At 30.9% G+C, this 18,160-nt stretch overlaps 1 protein-coding gene and 2 non-coding genes across 4 annotated transcripts; 1 reads left to right on the forward strand and 2 right to left on the reverse strand.

Annotated features, from left to right (window-relative positions):
- Window positions 1–2,430: 2,430 nt before the first annotated feature.
- On the reverse strand, window positions 2,431–2,537 carry LOC129969956 (U6 spliceosomal RNA). The gene has a single exon (XR_008784704.1). It is a non-coding gene; the product is annotated as a U6 spliceosomal RNA (small nuclear RNA).
- Window positions 2,538–3,192: 655 nt separating this feature from the next.
- On the forward strand, window positions 3,193–3,308 carry LOC129969950 (U5 spliceosomal RNA). The gene has a single exon (XR_008784699.1). It is a non-coding gene; the product is annotated as a U5 spliceosomal RNA (small nuclear RNA).
- A 1,013-nt stretch (window positions 3,309–4,321) lies between these two features.
- On the reverse strand, window positions 4,322–18,119 carry LOC129968947 (UNC93-like protein). Of its 2 annotated transcripts, XM_056083313.1 has the most exons (5): window positions 17,983–18,088; window positions 11,731–11,927; window positions 9,696–10,680; window positions 7,913–8,180; window positions 4,322–5,424 (listed from the first exon to the last, which is right to left on the reverse strand). In XM_056083313.1, exons 3-5 carry the CDS (start codon window positions 10,557–10,559, stop codon window positions 5,150–5,152), a joined length of 1,407 nt encoding a protein of 468 aa, XP_055939288.1. In that variant the 5' UTR covers window positions 10,560–10,680; window positions 11,731–11,927; window positions 17,983–18,088; the 3' UTR covers window positions 4,322–5,149. The 2 variants fall into 2 exon arrangements, with proteins under 2 accessions (XP_055939288.1, XP_055939287.1); XM_056083312.1 differs by lacking the exon at window positions 11,731–11,927 and having other exon boundaries at window positions 17,983–18,119.
- Window positions 18,120–18,160: the final 41 nt, after the last annotated feature.

An 18,160-nucleotide genomic window follows, 5' to 3' on the forward strand; every position in this document is an offset into this window, starting at 1 on the left:
AAAAATAACAATAGCAAAATTATTTGTTATTCAAAAAATCGTGGATTATGCATCTCTATATTAAATTAAGAGTTTAAAATATCATTCACACACACACACACACACACACACACACACACACACACACACACACACACACACACACACACACACACACACACACACACACACACACACACACACACACACACACACACACACACCATTTTAAAAAGAGCCTCACTTTTATGTCACTTTACTTAAGGGGTTGAAGTAATCTTATTTAGAGTGATCATGAATGGCATTTGTCCAGGTAAGAATATTTCTTCAAAGTTTCCAATACGTGCTAACTCACGCAAGTTGCAAAAAGTGTTCATTTGGCAATTGTTTTCCTCTTTCACATTATTACAGTCAGAATCCGAAAAGATAAAGCTTTTTTCTACTCAAAAAGATTATTTCAAATATAAGAAAAGCATAAGATGTCAAGAACAAACATGTCCGGATAAAATGGTGGAAATAAGTTTGTTAAGGAAACGCACAGCTAATTTTGTTATGTAATTATGACTTCAAACAAATTTCATTTACCATCATTTTCAGTATTTAAAGTTAAAAAAATTTTTTTAAATGAATAACAAATTTTAAATTTCGATTTTTAAGATTTATCTTCTTTTTTATTCATATTTTATTAAGGAAAGATTTTATACTATGCATCTTTAGGGAGGAGAGATTAATCGGAGTCCAAAAGATCTTTTACGGAAATTTTTTTTTCTTTCTTTTTATCATGAATGGAAAGGAAATTTTTTGTTTCTTTACTGTGTGATAAATTCCTTGATCCAATTATAAAGGTACTCTTGCAGCAGAAAAATAAATTCAACAAATATTTATGAAACCTGTAAGTGATTTAAAGAACGCTATCAAAGACTTGATTAGTCTTTATTTTTACTTTTTTGCATGCTAAAAAAGTGATATAAGTTATCATACTTGTTTCTTAATAATACAGTCAGTTTTAAAGATACATATCTATATACTACAAATAATAATATAAAGTTATTGTCCTTTAGACATTATACAAAAACTCCTTTTTTAATACATATAAAATAATTCAAAAGTTTTGATAAAAAAAGTTAGTATCTATAATATATACAAAATTATTTTACAAATATTGTTAAATTCATCCACCAATATTTGCAATTAAAATAATATATAGAGAACCAAGTGATCAGGTCAAAATACGTTCATCAAATGAAAAGGTATGACATTACACGCGCGCACAAGATCTACATCATTAAATTTGTTAAATGACATGTAAAATTGCACATTGTTACAATTTTTGTAAAACAATTTATAAACATTAAAAAAAAGGATACATTACTGAGTTCTGAGTGATCTTTTATTGAAGTTTTAGTGCAAAGAATTGTTTCCTTAATTTTGTTCCATTTGGTAAATGCGCCCAACCATAGTTACTGCCCTGTTTCTATCTAAAACGAATTTTTAACTCTTTGCATCAAGTTTCTGCTGACGTTCTAAATCCAGGGCCACCGCAGAATAGGGAGAATCCTCGAAATTTTCGGACTTTATATCACTTTATGTCAATTATTTACCAATGATGATACAATTTTTAGATAATAATTATCCTCTTATATAATCAAAGATATCAAAACAGTTTTCGGCGTTCAACGCATTCACTGACCTGAGGTAAACATACTTTGTTTTTTTATACATAAGACTGATGTTACAATAACAACGAATATGGCCGAGATGTAATTTTTAATTAATGCAGCTCGCTGAAATTTCTATTTTCGATCATTATCTTAAGAATCCGATGCATTTCAAAATTCTGCTTAACATGGCATGTCTTCTAAAAATTTTAAGTAATTCAATACGGACGTGATAATTTTTCTTGTTTTCTAGCACAATACATTTGTTACTCATAAATGTGTTATAATTTGCCATACATATATATGCTTCATGATTTACTTACGGATACGTTGTAATTGTTGCAGTATAATTTAGAATAAAGAATAACAAATGAAGACAATAGTCTCAAATTGAATTAAATTAAATAGTTTCAATTGAAATGTCATTTTGCCTTTTTTAACAAACGAATGTGAAGGCCTAACACCTTAATTTGTGTTGAAGTAAATCATTCAGTGAATTGAATCAGAATTTTGTTCTTATATTAAATTAAATTTTACTATATTAATGCACTTTCGTTTCCCTTTTGTATTTTCCAATCCATTTTCATTCTTTGATCTTTTAGAGCAATTCATGCTTTCCGTTAATCCAAGATAAAAAAAAAAAAGTTACCTACGTGAATGAAAGTTAATAGCTTTACTATTTTAGTAATGCTGAGAATGGGCGAACCAGCTTGTCGGTGAATTTAAACTATAATTAAGATAAACTATTGCTGATATGAGATTCGTTAAATGGTTAGAGCTGTGTGAAGAAAAAAAAAATGTGGAACGTTTTACGATTTTGTGTGTTAACCTGGCGCAGAGGCTATGCTAAACATCTCTGTACCGTTCCAATTTTAGTATATGTATCGCTTATGCGAGTACGGATAAAACAAACACGCGACGCGTTTTTAAAATGATACACTTTAAGAAACCATTTTAGTGGTAGAGGACGAAAATCTTGATTCATTCGATTATGTAATGTTTATTCAAAGTCATGGCTGACGAACAACAAAAGACTTTTTGTCATCATCTTACACAATTGAATTGTCATATAATTGTATAACATAACTTAATCTGGTTTTCAAAAATAGGACGAAGAGTAAATTTCTGTACTAAGTAGCTTAATTGCGCATGGGTTTACGAGCGGAAACTATGTTACAATAAAAATTTGACGCTCACGATTTCCTTTGTAAATAATTTTGTTCTTTCTGACGTCTTCTCACAGAAATGTATCAACACAACTACTCAAGCCAAAATCAAACGCTGACCAAATTTTAATTAGTGTTTGATAAAGCATGATTAGTTGACACTCGTTAGGGATGGGCCAAGGTTGTGGGAAAACTCTTAATATTTAATATATAGTGATAGGGAAATGCTCTTTCATTTCTCGATAAGAGTTTCAAAATGTAAAATACAAGTATTTTTACAGAAAATATATAAAGATAAAATATTTTCCATTCAATAAGTAGAATTTTAAATACCACGCTTAGTATAAAATAGTCAGTCGAAAATGTAAATCAAATTTTTTGGACTTTGCCCTCTCTGGTTTCTCTTCAATAACGTGCTAATATTTCGCCTTTTACTAAAGATTACCGTGGAGAGGAACAACTTAATGAGATTATTCTAATTTTTGGAATCCCGCTTCTGAGGGATTTATATTACTGAAAGTAAGGACTTCTCACGCAAGACGGCACTTACAGAAATCTGTTTAACGTCGCAATCTACGTAGACACTAGCGCCACTCGCCGCAACGACGGGGAGTAATAGAAAATAGCTCTGTTGCTGTTGCGCTGTCATTACAACCTTGTAAACAATAAACCGATTGAGCTACATTGACTTCAACGCTTCTCATACAATGGAAATCAGAATTATTAGTAGAAGTGTGTCGTGCCATAAAATCCATTCAGTTAGCGGGAAAACGTAATAAAAGTAATCATGAAAAAGACTCAAAGAAAAATTTTATTCACCACCAAAAAATAGGATCAATCGTCGCCAGATGGTTAATAGCTACGAAGGAACTGTGGAATAATATAATGATGAAAATTTCCTTTCCGTACAATTTCCCTCGTAATTTTAATAATATTTTTTCATAGAATTTCATACAAGATTTTTAATTGTTATGATGGAGTTAAAAAGTCCTCCATCGAAACATTCAGTTGCATGCCTTTGCCAGTTATTAACTCCGTAGTAGAATTTCCGCTTTTATTTCGTAATATATCGAAAAGGAATATAGTATATGCAGATTTTTATTATAATCTAATCTAATGGGTCTTTTTTTATGATCTAATAGGAAATATTTTGCTTTATATCAATTTTTTCATGAGAAATAGCATGGAAAATTAAAAAGTATAACTCTTTTTTAATGAACAGCAGAAATATTTCGCTAACAGAACTTCTTAATATATTTTGAACATTTTTATCATTAAGAGTGTTTACTTACTTCCAATAACTGAACACACACACATACTTTTGGGATTTGATCTCCAGGTGTAGAACGGTTTTACATAGCTGAATTCTTCTGAATTTGTCGGCGTATAATTCTGTGTTTTAAAATGCAGATTGTAAACGCTCTATACATAAAATAAACATTTCTTATTTTAGGATATTACGACCAACGACTGAAAGTGTTTTAAAGAAATTAAAATCAAAACACAGACTACGTCAAATCCAAGAAACAGCGAGCATCTCACTCGTTCTATTTATTTTTTACAACATAATCCTCTTTGCCAGATGCAACAGCAGAAAACAGTTCCATTTGACGCAAAATAATATATAAAATATATTTGCTGCAATTACTTCAAAAACAAACCTGAACAATTATAACAGTTAAACAAATACAAAACATTAACAATTATTTATAATATTTAGTTACGTGTGAACCACAATGACTTGAGATGATGAGTTGCGTTACTCACAACCTGTTCCTACACGCCCTCTATATACAATTTTGAAGATAAATTTTACGGTATCAAATTTAATAGTAGATAGCTTAAAGCTCTTTTACATTGCATAGTATGAAGAAATGCCTTTTTTAAAATAAATTTATTATTATCCTGAAACGCAGTCTTTATTTCATCAAAAATAGTTTAATCATTTTCCGAATTCTCATAATTTCAAGCGTTCTCTATGTACCCATTTAATATTAATTTAAGGTATCTAACTTAATAATTGATAGCATAAAGTTTTTTACATTGTAAAGTTTTTTACATTTTTAAAATAAATTTTTTATTATTGTAAAACGCAGGCTTAATTTTATCAAAAATAGTTTAATCATTTTATTATTCATTGATAGAATGGTTGCGCAAATATGAAAATCCTTCTGTGTATTAGTGGAAGTAAATTATTCCTTATTTTATAATGGAAAATTATCAATTTTAACAGAGTTTGATAGCAAGGAGATAGGAATATTGGTCAACGGGAGTCAAACATCGGCATTGTGTGAAAATTAATCTTGTGGAGATGTTCACAGCTGCTAAATGTTGAATGCATCACTGTCAGCTCAAAGAAGCGTCACTATCTTTCATTTGCACTCTGCACTCTAGCTGCTGAATATTGAGGTTGCGTTCTGTTTTTGAGCAAGAATGTTTGAATTCGACTCCTATGTAAGCCGCTATAGAAAGAAGTAGGAGTGTGACCAAAATGTAAATCTTTACAGCGGTGCACAAGATGTCGCTGTAAGCATAGGCGACCGAAAATCCCAGTGAGCTCCAGAAGTAGAAGTTAGAAAATGCAGGTTCCTCATTTTTCTTGAATATAACTCCATAAAAGGCTGTAAAGAGAGAAAGAGACAGAAAATATATCTTTTGTAAGTAAATTGATTATCCTAAATTATGAAGCAAATGAAATTCGTTTATCTTGGTAGTACATGGAAAAGAAAATCTGTATGTTATATAAAATTTTGATTTACATTTCGTGCATTGACTTTCCGATGACGGCTAAGCGAAGCTCCGTATTTCACCTCTAGAGTACTAATGCACAAGACAGTTTCGGTCAGGTTGACTGATAAATGAAACGATTCATCTATCTGAGTTTATAAGGACTTATATATGGACGCTGACATCAGTTATTTCTGCAATTCACAATCAGCAGAAGCCATCTTCTATGGAAATTAAATTAAATTGAATTAATCGATTAAATGATATACTCTGAAAAACATTAGACCAGTATGTTGCGACTGAGAATGCACAAGTATGCAAAAGTTTTATATACACAAGTATACGACATATTATGGCGTTTGTAAAAACCCCGTTACAAAATTTTATCTTCTCAAACATGAATCAAAAGTTAAATAAAAGTGCATAAAAATGTGCCTGTGAAAATCTAATTTTTCGAAAAGTGAAGAAAATAAAGAAGAAATATTTTGATATTTTTTTTAATGCAAAGCCTCTGAAGAGATTTTTAAAAGAATTCTTTTATAGACTCGATTCACTTTTATTAAGATTAGTCCAAAACTTTGCCGAGAAATGGAGCTTTAGCAATTTGCATCTTAGAGAAATATATTTTTTCTTTTGTATCCGACTAATTATTACAGACGTCTGTAAAATCTTAAAAAAAAAATGATCAAGAAGTCATGATTGCATATTAGCAGTTATGGCTTTCTATAGTCATTAAACATTGACTAAAAGCAGTTTAAAATCAATTTGAAAGATCTCGAAAGATGGAATTGAGTTAATTGTAAAGAATTGGGATCTGGGTATTATTACCACAAATCGAAATGCAACATGTGGAATCTTCTGGCTTATTATTTGTAAAAATCGATAATTTATGGAAAATTTTTCTTGTCTTTATTTCATTCTAAATTTCATGACGATATTTAGAATATATCATACATATTGCAACTACTTCAGGAAATTTCATTTTTTCTTATCAAATTGAGAATCACTCAAAACAGCGGTTGCACATTGCTAAAATCCATTCTTGCTTTTACCAAAATCTTGCACTGTTACGGACGTAATCATTCCTTTTTTTCCATGCGAATTATTGTGCCCTCTATAGTGGCCTATGTACTTTAACTTTTTTTTCTAGATTCATACATTATTAAGCAGATGTCTTCAGCAACTTCATACTTCTTCTTTTTCATATAGACAACTACACAATCGACGCCTAGAATTTTAGGGAAAATGAAATCCTTCTTTTCAAAAAACTGAATTTTGGCAAAAAATGTCTCTTTAATCAAGAAAGAAAAAATAATCTTCAAGAAGATTATTTGGGGATGGTAAAATTCCATTCTTCTTTCATGAGGCTACTTATTAGTAACAATTTTCTATAAATATGTGATGTTGCATTTTTAGAAATTCTTTGGTGGATTCCATTTTGTCCAACAATAACAGAATGATTATCAACACATTCAATCCATTTTGATTTGCATTATATATGAATTAAGGGATTAATTGCCTTTAACAATACATGTTCTGCAGATCTTCGACAAATTCCAAAAGTTTGTCGCAAAAGTATTTTTATGCATTTGGGTACTTTATTTGATAAAACTTTGCAAGTGAAAATATATGTTTCATTTCAATAGTTAAGGAAATAATCTCCTGCTCCATTTTTTTGGGAATCCTGTGTAGAATTACGTAAACAAATTTCTTACTTCCTTGTGTATGAAGAAAAACATATTACAAATGAAAAAAAAAAATCAATCTCGAAATTCTGAATTATGATGTTCAAAAGTCATATTCGTAGAATTAAATTTAAACTGTCGGCCTCTAAACACTCGAATAAAAAAAAAAACGTATCGTATTTTAGGCATGGAAGTTTGCATGGTGCTATTTAATGAAGCCTGTAAATATGTATCAAATTTTGTGCGAAATCCTTCTACTGGAAGTCTGTTTATTCTTCTCTCTATTCCTATTCCTACAAATATTGAAAAACGAAAATATGAATTCAAGCACAATAATTTCAATTACAAATAACTAGGTTTTATCAATTGCAAATAGCTAGAGAGACTAAACTTGATCATCTACTGGTCTACTTAGCGTGTATGTGAATATGACGATTCCAAAACGTAGTGACTCAGTACATAGCTTAAACGTAATTTAATCCGTAGTCATCTCATTAACATTGTAGATCTGTATATCTCTCGTTTTGAACCCAGTAGGAAGAAAGAAAGACGCTAATGCCGCAAAATTGGTATTTAGTTTTTTCCTTGAACTAGGAATTACAAACACACCATATTATCTTAGTACACAAAAAAGTCAAGGGGAGAATCCTCCCGTTAGTTTGGTTTTGATATTGAGAAGGAAATGCACTATCCTTACCAATAATTTGTGACCACCAAACACTGGCCCCTATTCCATACACTCCTGAAAGAATGAAGTAGAGGGCGTAGTTGTCTGACTGGGGTCGCCACAGCAGCAGGATGATGAACATTGTGAGGTGCGCGGAGGCCGCAAGTAGGAAGACGGGGATCCTGGTCAACCATTTCACCAGGGAGCCAGACGAGCAGTCCATCACGGCACTCACTACTCCATAGCAGATGGTCACATGGCCAACTTGTGAAATACCCCAGGCACAGGCGATATAGGACTGAAAAAAAAAGGGAAGAAGAAGTGAAGTCAAATGGAAGAGGATTCGGACATATAGTCAGAAATGTCGTAGCGTGATAATATTTTAATAATTATAAACACTATCGTGTTAAAATAAAAGTGCATTCAAATAATGAATAATGTCTACATTTATGATGGCACCGATCTCAAATAAGACCTTAAAATATGGAAAGATACGTTCTGTACGCTGAAGCATATCAATGGTAAGAAATATTTTCCATTGATCATTTGATTCTTTAAAAATGTCACTCAGTATATGAATCTACGCTTGAAGTATCGCTTGTTTCTCTGTGCCAGTCTTTATCTTTAAAGACGCAATACAAATTTCTGAAAACTCTTGAGATTGATCATTACGCTATTTTTTCTACACATGCAATTTTTTTCACAACTCTTCGTTATCTCAGATCTGTTTTCAAACGCATAGTGTAGATACGCCTTCAAATGGATAATAATCCGATAATATCACTCATATCTGGTGCTCAATGTCAATCACAGCCAGCCAGTTTTCTTTGGCAGTATAGTCTTTGGTCTTGCCTTACAAAGATATAAATTGATGAACATTGCATTTAACTTTGCCTTTCCCCTCCGTAAGTTTGGCTGCAGCGTATCAAACTTTATAATGTAGTTTCTTGATAGTGGAAAATTGTTTTCGATAAAAAAAAAATTATACCTGCTGATCCGATATGGTTGTTGCCATAAATTTATTACATGACTTGGCATGTCGAGACTTCTTTCAACACGGAGATTTTGAATGTCCCAATTCAGAATTTGTCTAGTCATATAATGATGTGATGTTGACCACCAGGGTTGTCTTACTGGCAATAGAAGGATATAAAAATAGTTATAGGTTAAATGATAAAGAATCAACTCTTAAAAAAATTCATTTCTCCGGGACTTACCATTATCAAGTTCTAAATGATTTGCGTTACATTTTGTTCCACTTTTATAGATGGAGCTTATCAGAAACGAACTATTGCATTTTCTATTAGGACATTCAGTAATTACTTGACATACCGTTTTTAAAGAAAAATGATTCATTTTTCCAAATTATATAGATCTTTTGAAGTCTTATCCTCACAGGTTTGATACATATTTCCATGATCGTAATGGAAATGAAATTATTCCAAAAAGATTTAGGGTCATTTCACAAGACCTTTTCACACTGTCAAGTTCTGTATTTAAAACCTATTGACTCAATGTGAAAATATGATGAGAAATAAAACAGTTTTGACGAGAATAATTGTACAATGAATTATAAACAAACAAAAAAAAAAGATACGGTGTCACCTTATGTTAAATAATCTCTTGTCCGTGTGCATAAGTTGTCACAGCATTATATGGTGCATTTTTATTTGTTTACTTCCTCTTAAATCGTTTCTCTTTCACACTGCGAAAATCTTTCTACAGTAGACTTAACTTGAACCTTATCAGTTTTTACTTAAAGAATGATTGTAAATAATAATAAAGTTCGTAATAGAATATTTAATTTACCTACCTTAGTAAAATCGCAGTTGTAAAATCCATCTGCTAAGCCACAATAGAAAGAAAGGGGAATGAGCAGCAACTGATCTCTATTCTTCATATGTTCAAAAGTTGCAATGAGTAGATTGGCCGAAAGTCTTGGCTTCTCTTTATCATTTTTAACATTATCTTCACAAGAACTGTCATCTAATGGATCCATGAAGAACAGTATAACAAAACCCGCCAGCACAACTATAGTGAAATAAATGCCCGTTAGAATGTATCTTTTTTCCTCTGAAGGTGGTTTCAAGTTTGGATTGGCAATGTCAGGGGATCTACCACAAAAATTAACGCCACATTGCAGCAAAGTTTCATCTGGTACAATGATCTTCGTCCCATTATCTGTTTCCTTCAGGACGTAATAGGAAATGACATTACCCCAAATCTCAGCATTTTCATGGAAAAAGGAATAGATTCCAAAGAACCAAGCATTGATAACACTGATAGAGGCTTTCGAGTAATCGGAGAACTGGAAACTCAATTCGTTGACATATGTACTCCTCGCGGCCCACAGAGGACCGAATGCCATACCACTCAATACTGCAGAGGGCATCAGTGTTCCCCATGTGGGGTAGAAATTAGCGGCTACGTATGGGCACACACTAAACACTGATATCAGTAACGTTTTCTTGCAGCCGAATCTCCTTATGAAGTAAGTGGGCAAGAAGAAAGATGAGATGGTGAAGAAGGAATAGATGACCGATTGCGAGGCCACCCCGACTCCATCGCTTTGGTTGACGGTACTCTGCAGGTTGCTCAAAGAATCGAAAGCAGTGAATACCAAAAAATGACCAAAGGCGAGAGAAGCGAGGTTTTTCAATATACGATGCTTCTTCATGACAGGCAGCACTATTTCTATGTTTTATGTCACATGCGTGGAGAGCGAAGTGTAAGAGCTTCTTGAAAGTGCTTCTTGAGATCCATATTTTGGCAAGAGATTTTGCCTATGCAATCAGAATCTGAAAAAGAAATAATATCATAATTAGGGTTGCGTGTATTTGTGGTTAACTCCAATTGTTGCTTCAGGTTAGAAAAATAATTTTATTTACTTTTAAACTTAATAAATTAAACAATTGATTTTGACTATATGCTTCACTGAGGTGAGTGCGCGAGCGTTCTAAAGAAAAAAGAGAAAATAGCTTTTTAGAAGCATCTCGCATGTCAATACTCGGATGATGAGCAGTGCGCCAGTTACGTCACACACAGCCTCGCACAGAGCCTGCAGTTTACAGATTCACACTGATATAATATATGATTTATGATAGGTATTCACTACAATAACATAGATCGGAATGAGAAGACAATGGATTCTACAGTAAAATGCATTTCAGCTTATTTTCCTAAAGAAATGGCTTAGTGGTCGACATTTGGCGTCAGAACAGGATGGATCAAATTTATTTACATTGTTTGGGACAAAGTTATATTTAGTTCTGATTAAATTAAATTAAGATTACTGATATGTAAAAAAATGAGTTTTGAATTTGGTAAAATACGTTAAGTTGAAACAGATAAATAAATATGAGAAACCAAAATTTTCAATATATAGAATACTGTCAGTTTATTAAGGAAAACCCCTAAGAGATAGGTGAGCATTTTAAGGACCCCCCCCCAAATAGGTGAGTATTCATAAAACGAAACACGGTTTAAAAATGCCACTTATAACGCCACTTATTATAAATGCATTAAATTATGATCATAAATATAATAATTGAATTCTTTCTGCTTCTGCAAATTTAAAAAAAAGCTAACCCCATGGATGTTGAAAAACAATTTCTACAGCCTTTAAAATGATAAATAAACAACGTTTAATAAATTTGACAGTTTAGTTTAACATTTAAGCTAATTTTCAACACATTAATAGTTTATTTTAGATTAATATTTCTTATTTTATTAAGTTCTCAAAAATACATTTGTTTTTATTTATCAATTATGACTCCAAAGTGCCCAAATATCCACATTTGTATACAATATTATTAAAGAAGAGGTTCGGTGTTTTTAAATATGCTTACGCCGGCGTCCTGGCATAGGGGTAGCGCGTCTTCCCCGTGATGTGGACGTCCTGGCTTCGAACCCCGGTTCGGGCATAGTTGTTCTTCATCTGTTCTATCTGTGAGATGTGTGAGTGTGCTTCCCTGTAAAAAGAGGCTGTGCAAGCGAATGTGATGCGTGGGTAGCTAAGACGTACGCTTGGCCCTTGATGGCGCTACTAAAAACAAGAAATGCACCTTCGGCTTAAAATCGGCGTCAGCGAGCTTGTTCATGGTAAATGCCATTAGAAACAACAACAACAAATATGCTTACAACAAAGTGAAATTAATGAAACATATAAAAACCTGATCTATTATATTTGGCAAAGTGTTGTATCTTAATATTTTATAATAAATTTAATTAATATTTTTTTATAAACTTATTTATTTTATCAATTTGAAATTTTTTAGTCGATCTGTTTGAGGTCTCCTTTCAATGTAAATGCCCTATGCAGGTGCCTAGTCGGAAATCCTGCACTGATTATCGAGTGCTTAAATTAATGTTTATAGAGGTGCGTAATGAATTGGACAAAGCAATATTCGATAAAAAAAATGATGAAAACACAACGGTGCTCGAAATACGTTTAGTTATAACTAAGCGTCTAATTTTTTCACTGGGATAAAAGTATTCTAAAAATTTCAATTAAATACCTCGTGTAACAATTCTAATTCTGCACAAAAAATATTTTTAAACAATAAATTTTGATAGACATGCAACTCGTATTGTTTTCGAAGCCTTATGCAGTTTCGTTTACTATGCTTATGCATTTCCTTTGCTTTCTATCTTTATATATTCAATTATGTAATAGGAAAAAACAGCAGTATTTAAAAATGTGCGCACTTAATAAAATTTTTTCGCAAATGCTTTATTTAGAAGTGAAATCTTAACTCCAATTACAACAAATGTTCAAAAATTCTATTGAAATCCTTTTTTTTAGCAACTAAATCTGCTCGAATTGAGGAAATAAATCAAATCTTCATATCTTGATATCTTCAAATTGAAATTAAAATTTTATCGTGGGAAAAAAAGCCATGATGGAATATTGATTGAAATAACTATAACGGTTTGAGTTTTAGTTCAACAATGAAATACATTGTTGCAAAATTTGCTTGCCAATATTTTTTTAATTAATTAAAAATAGAAAAAAAAACACAACAAACAAAAGAAATCGATGCAAATCGAAAATTTTTATTTCAAATCGACACTAGCCAAACACGCACATATATACTGTGCATCCATCAGGAGAACACTTATCGCCAAATGTATATGTTTATGGCGGTCGTTAAAGAAACAGGTTACTGTAGGAAGAGTCCATTTTGAACAGGTAGAGAGTTTCTTCAAGTTTCTTACATTGGCGCATTTAGCGCCAAATTGACAATATTTTGTATTATTACATTTTATTTTTGAAAATAAATTCAAAAAATGATTCACTAAATTCAAAATTATTTTAATATAAAAATATCTCATATTCCTGCCATATGTATAAAAAGAACACAAATCAAATGGAAAAACTGAATAATTCGTATCTCTAACGATGACACAATAAGAAAATAATCACTTAAAAAATCTAAAGTGGAATCATAGGTGACAAAAAAATTTATCGTCTTCGTTTTATTGGTTTTGAATTTATGTAAGTAATGAATTTAAAATTCTACTGAGCAAACGCGAGGTAATCTAACATAAAAATTGTAGTAAATTATTTACAATATGCACAAGCTTTCTGAAACATAATTATTTTCAAAAAGTTAATATGTAAACGTATTCGAATTTGAAAATAATTCAAGTGTTCGTTCAGGTGCTTGAAATTTTAAAGTCTCTCCTTTCTGAGATTGAAAGAGCATTTTACAGGATGTCAAAATTTAAGTGACAAGAAAAAAATTATTAAATAATGAAATGCAGATGATATTAACCAAAGAAAAGGTTAATAAAATATAAAAGAAGTAAGCTAAGCGAATATAAAGATATGTGCAACTAGGGGGAAAGTGAGAAGACAAATGATCAATAGCTTTTTTTATTGCTTCAAATCACACCAAGAGAGAAAGAGAGAGAAAAAAGAAGGGAAAAAAAAAACAGATTTCCGTCCGATTCCTCCTATTTGAAATGGATCTTTCTTACCGAAACTTGTTTCTATAACGCCCACCTAAATACAGACCTTTGGCTGGAAATGTTCTGGTGGTGGTACACACACACTGGAATCCGCAAATTTTAGTCATACGATCTCGAAAACCTCTGTATTTATTGAGATCGCACAATACTATTGAAGAATAGAAATAGAAATAAAATAGAAATAGAATGAAAAATAAAATAGAATAGGAAAAATATTTTTTTTTTGTCACCTGAATCTATTGCATGTTGTAAAAAGGTCACTAAAGCGCACACGCGGCTTTATAAACAAACATTGTTGCTGTGACATTAAGGCATTTGATCATAGTTTCACGTCTTGGGAGTCGTTACTACCTATCCATGGTGTATAATTCTGCTGTTGAGTAAGTCAGAAGTAAATTTTAAAAAAGTATAAATTTGGAAAAATATTTTTCATTTATTTTTTTAATGTTTATCACTTTCAGCGCTACCGACGAGGTATCTCGTCTTTCAGATACTTCCAATTACAGGTTTTCGTGGGCTAAAATTTGTTTCTTATCCTAGTTTAAATAGGTTGAACTTTCTATTACATATCTGAAGAATACCTTTATTTTTTCATTTATTTATTTTTTTGTATAAAACAAGTCAACCGCCAGAAGAATGGATATTTCTTTTCATGGAGTCGGTAGCGTTGAAAGTGTTAATGAAAGTTTGTGAAATTCCACTTTAAGAGCATTTTATCCTAAAAAAAAAAAGGCTTCATATTTTTTGAAAAATTCTATTAATTGTAGTATTATAAAAAACTGTCGAACCTTTTCTATCTGTCAGAATTCGAAGATAAAAAGAATTCGAATCTTAAAGTGCTGTTCTATGATTTCAAATGGTATAATGATGATCGATTTTTCAAAAGGATGCGGGGAAAATTAAAGATAACACTTTGCCTCAATTAAGAAGTCTAAACGCATCTTCGCTTGTGAATACCATTTATGTTTGCTTGTCGCCATTTATGTTTTTCAAAAGCTAGTTACAGCAAAGTATCTTTTTTTTTTTTTCCTTTTTTAAATTTAATTCTTCCTATCCTTTTTTTTTTTTTTTTTTGAAAATCGGACATTATGATATTATTAGAATTCTTAAATTAGAATAGAATTTCTTTTTTCTGTGCTCGAATTCTGACTAAAAGATTAGACAGAATAACTTCTGAATAATTCTGAATTACAGCCATTTTTCGACAACTATGTTTATTTTCACAAAAACGATATTTTTTCCAAAAAATAATGCAGTTATCGATTTGAAATTTTTACTAATTATTTTTTTATATATATACGTGAAATTTCAAATATTTCTCTTACATCTGAAGTTTTTTCCAGATATACATTTTTTTTTATTTATTTACTCGTGACCCAATTAAATTATCATAATCTTCAATAGTTCATTTCATAGGTGTTTTTAATAGCTACAACTTTTTAAAAAAGAATTGTTCTCAGATCAGTAGCCTTTTATTCAAACGCAAAAAACCGATATTCCAATTTCTCTGTTCTGGATCATTATCATCATTTCATTATCAAATCATTATCATCATTTAAATTCAAAGCAATCTCTTAATTTTTTTTAAAAAAATTTTAAGCTCAGGCAATTTTTTTATAAAAGTAAAAAATTAAACCAATGCTTATATATTTTTTTTATACTTTCAATGATTGTAATGTCAAATTATGATTTTACATTTAACTCGATAAAAAGCCATTATTCGATTATTTTCTTTAAAAACTCCACATCTCAATGTCTATATTGTAAGATTCGCTTTCAAATGCAACGTATAGGGATTAGTCAAGTAATATTGGAAACATATTTTAATTAACCAATACTATAAAACAATTACAACCAGAAAGTAAGCATTGGTTACCGCATGCACTCAAAGGAATCACACACATACTAAAGAAATCCTGAAAAGTTCGAATTCCATTGTGAAGGGTTACCAGTCAATGTTTGATAAGTCACCAAAAGCAGAGTTCGGTTATCCTATTTGGCGACGCATCACAGTTCTGACAATTGGAAAGAATTCTAGCTACAAACGCTAATATTAAGGGCACATAATGTCAAAAGTTTCTTAGTTATTTTGAAACGAATTCACAACGAAATAAATTCATCCCATCTCAAAAAGAAGAAAAAAATACCCAATTAATAGCTCTTTCCCTCTACCACCATACAAAAGTTCTTTTCTTATAATTTTTACACATGGTGTTTTTTATTGTCAATCATTTTATTACCACTTTTCCTTCATTGGCTTAATTTATAGCAATTCTAGGCAATCTAGTAATCATTTCAAGAAACTGTTTTTTTTTTTTGCTACTTGTTCGGTGAATAGAAATATGACCTCCCGAGCTTATTTATGCCAAGTTGAATAAAGCTTCATAAAGTTTAAGTCAAGTTGAATAAAGCTTATCAGATACTACTCGCATGATTCCTTTTTATTATAGAGATATATTCGTCTTTGTTTCTTATTAATGAAAAAAGTATCTCTGTCATTTATCTATGTCCGAAACACTGTTTGCGTACGAAACTTAATTAGTAGTTTGAATCTAAAAAATTATCCAAATAACTGAACAAATAGAAATATTAAAATGAGTTCCTTCTTTTTAAGAAGTTTTATTTTGGTTCTGGGGAATGATCCACAATTTTGCCCCCTTTGGTAATGGCAGACAGAGCACTTGCCCTGCTTACCGTATCCTAATTAGCCACTGAATATGGGCCTTTATCCTTAAATTTAATTTTCCAAACAATTGGGTCTGGTAAAAAAGCAAGTTACGTTGCAACGATGCAAATCCTGGTCGGTAATTATTTTAAGAAAAATTCCTACGCGACTACAGCTGATGAACAAATGTTTATATTTAGATAGCACAGGTCAAATATTAAAAAAAAAGTCTAATAATTCTACACTATTTTCAAGTTGCTAAATATTTTATTCTATACCCGGAGAAGAAATTTGTTTGACTGCAACAGTTTCATAAAAGCAGTTTTAAGATAAGATGAGGTGAGTTTTTTTTATATATAATTACAATATAAATGCTGTTCGAATTGGACTACAAACAGTTGCTTGAATTGGAATATCTCAGAGAATAATTTGATAACTAATAACCTTTACAAACTGGATATGAACAAAAACAACCCCCCTCCCCTCCCAAAAAAGCCATAAATGGCATTGCAAGTTGTTTAAAAAAGAACAAAAATTAAGGCTTGCTGTTTTGTAATAAAAGTGAATAAACAAAGAAAAAAAAAATGCAGAGAATATTGCCTCATCGAAAGTATATCATATTTGGGTTCATACATTCTGCTTGAGTGAATTAGAGAACATTTTTACTTAAATCCAGCTTAAAGAAATGGGAGGTCCAATTCAGGAAATTATTTTCTTCAATAGGACAGTTTTAATGTGCTATTTTTTTTACAACTTCAAAACGTATTTCTTTAACCAGATAACGCCCAACTTAATTTAATTCACAGATTTTTGTAATTTTCTTTTAAATTTTATCCAAAACACCAAACCAAAATGATAACTGAAATAAAATAAAAATTACAAATTTACAAATTATCACTTTTACAAATTACAAATTTACAAAATAAAAATAACAAATTTTTTTCTATTTATTTAAATAATCAAAAATATCGGTATGACGTCACTTTTCATATTTAAATCCCGAAGAATTAGTGAAATATCAAAAAGTATAGATTATGTTCTAAACCCTTCTGTTGTCTCAAAAAGAAATCGAAACGAATAAACAAACAAACAAAAATATGTAAAAGAGGTCTCTTAATATCAGATTTTGGCTAATGGATATACATGTGACTTGAAAAATTGCTTGTAAAATAGAGAAAAAAAATTAGAATGCGTTTGATTTAGACATGGAAGTGAACCGCAATTAAATGGATTACTGAGAGTTGGCAGGTAAAAATTTAACTTTATTTTTAACATGAATAAACTACAAAAAAAATTCCAACTACTTCTATCTTATTAAAAATCAATCATTTATCACTGTGGAAAAAAATATTTAGATGATTCAAACATGACACTTTCTAAATAGAATCCAATAAACAATCAATTTTTTGTTGAATTTTCAATTAATTCATCAAAATAATTCTAAAATCAGCATATTACTTACTGCGAGCTGTTTATGCAATTTAGTTTAACATCCAATGCGTTCCGTTACTACCCTGGAAAGAATGACGGTTCGTTGTACGGAATCCAGGCTGCGGTTGGTCTGGGATAAGGATCTATCTAATATAAACACTTCTCGTTTTAGACTGCTCTTCTGTTTTGTAATCTTAGAATGGTACAAA

Source organism: Argiope bruennichi, chromosome 5 (assembly GCF_947563725.1).
Source record: "Argiope bruennichi chromosome 5, qqArgBrue1.1, whole genome shotgun sequence".
NCBI lineage: Eukaryota > Metazoa > Arthropoda > Arachnida > Araneae > Araneidae > Argiope > Argiope bruennichi.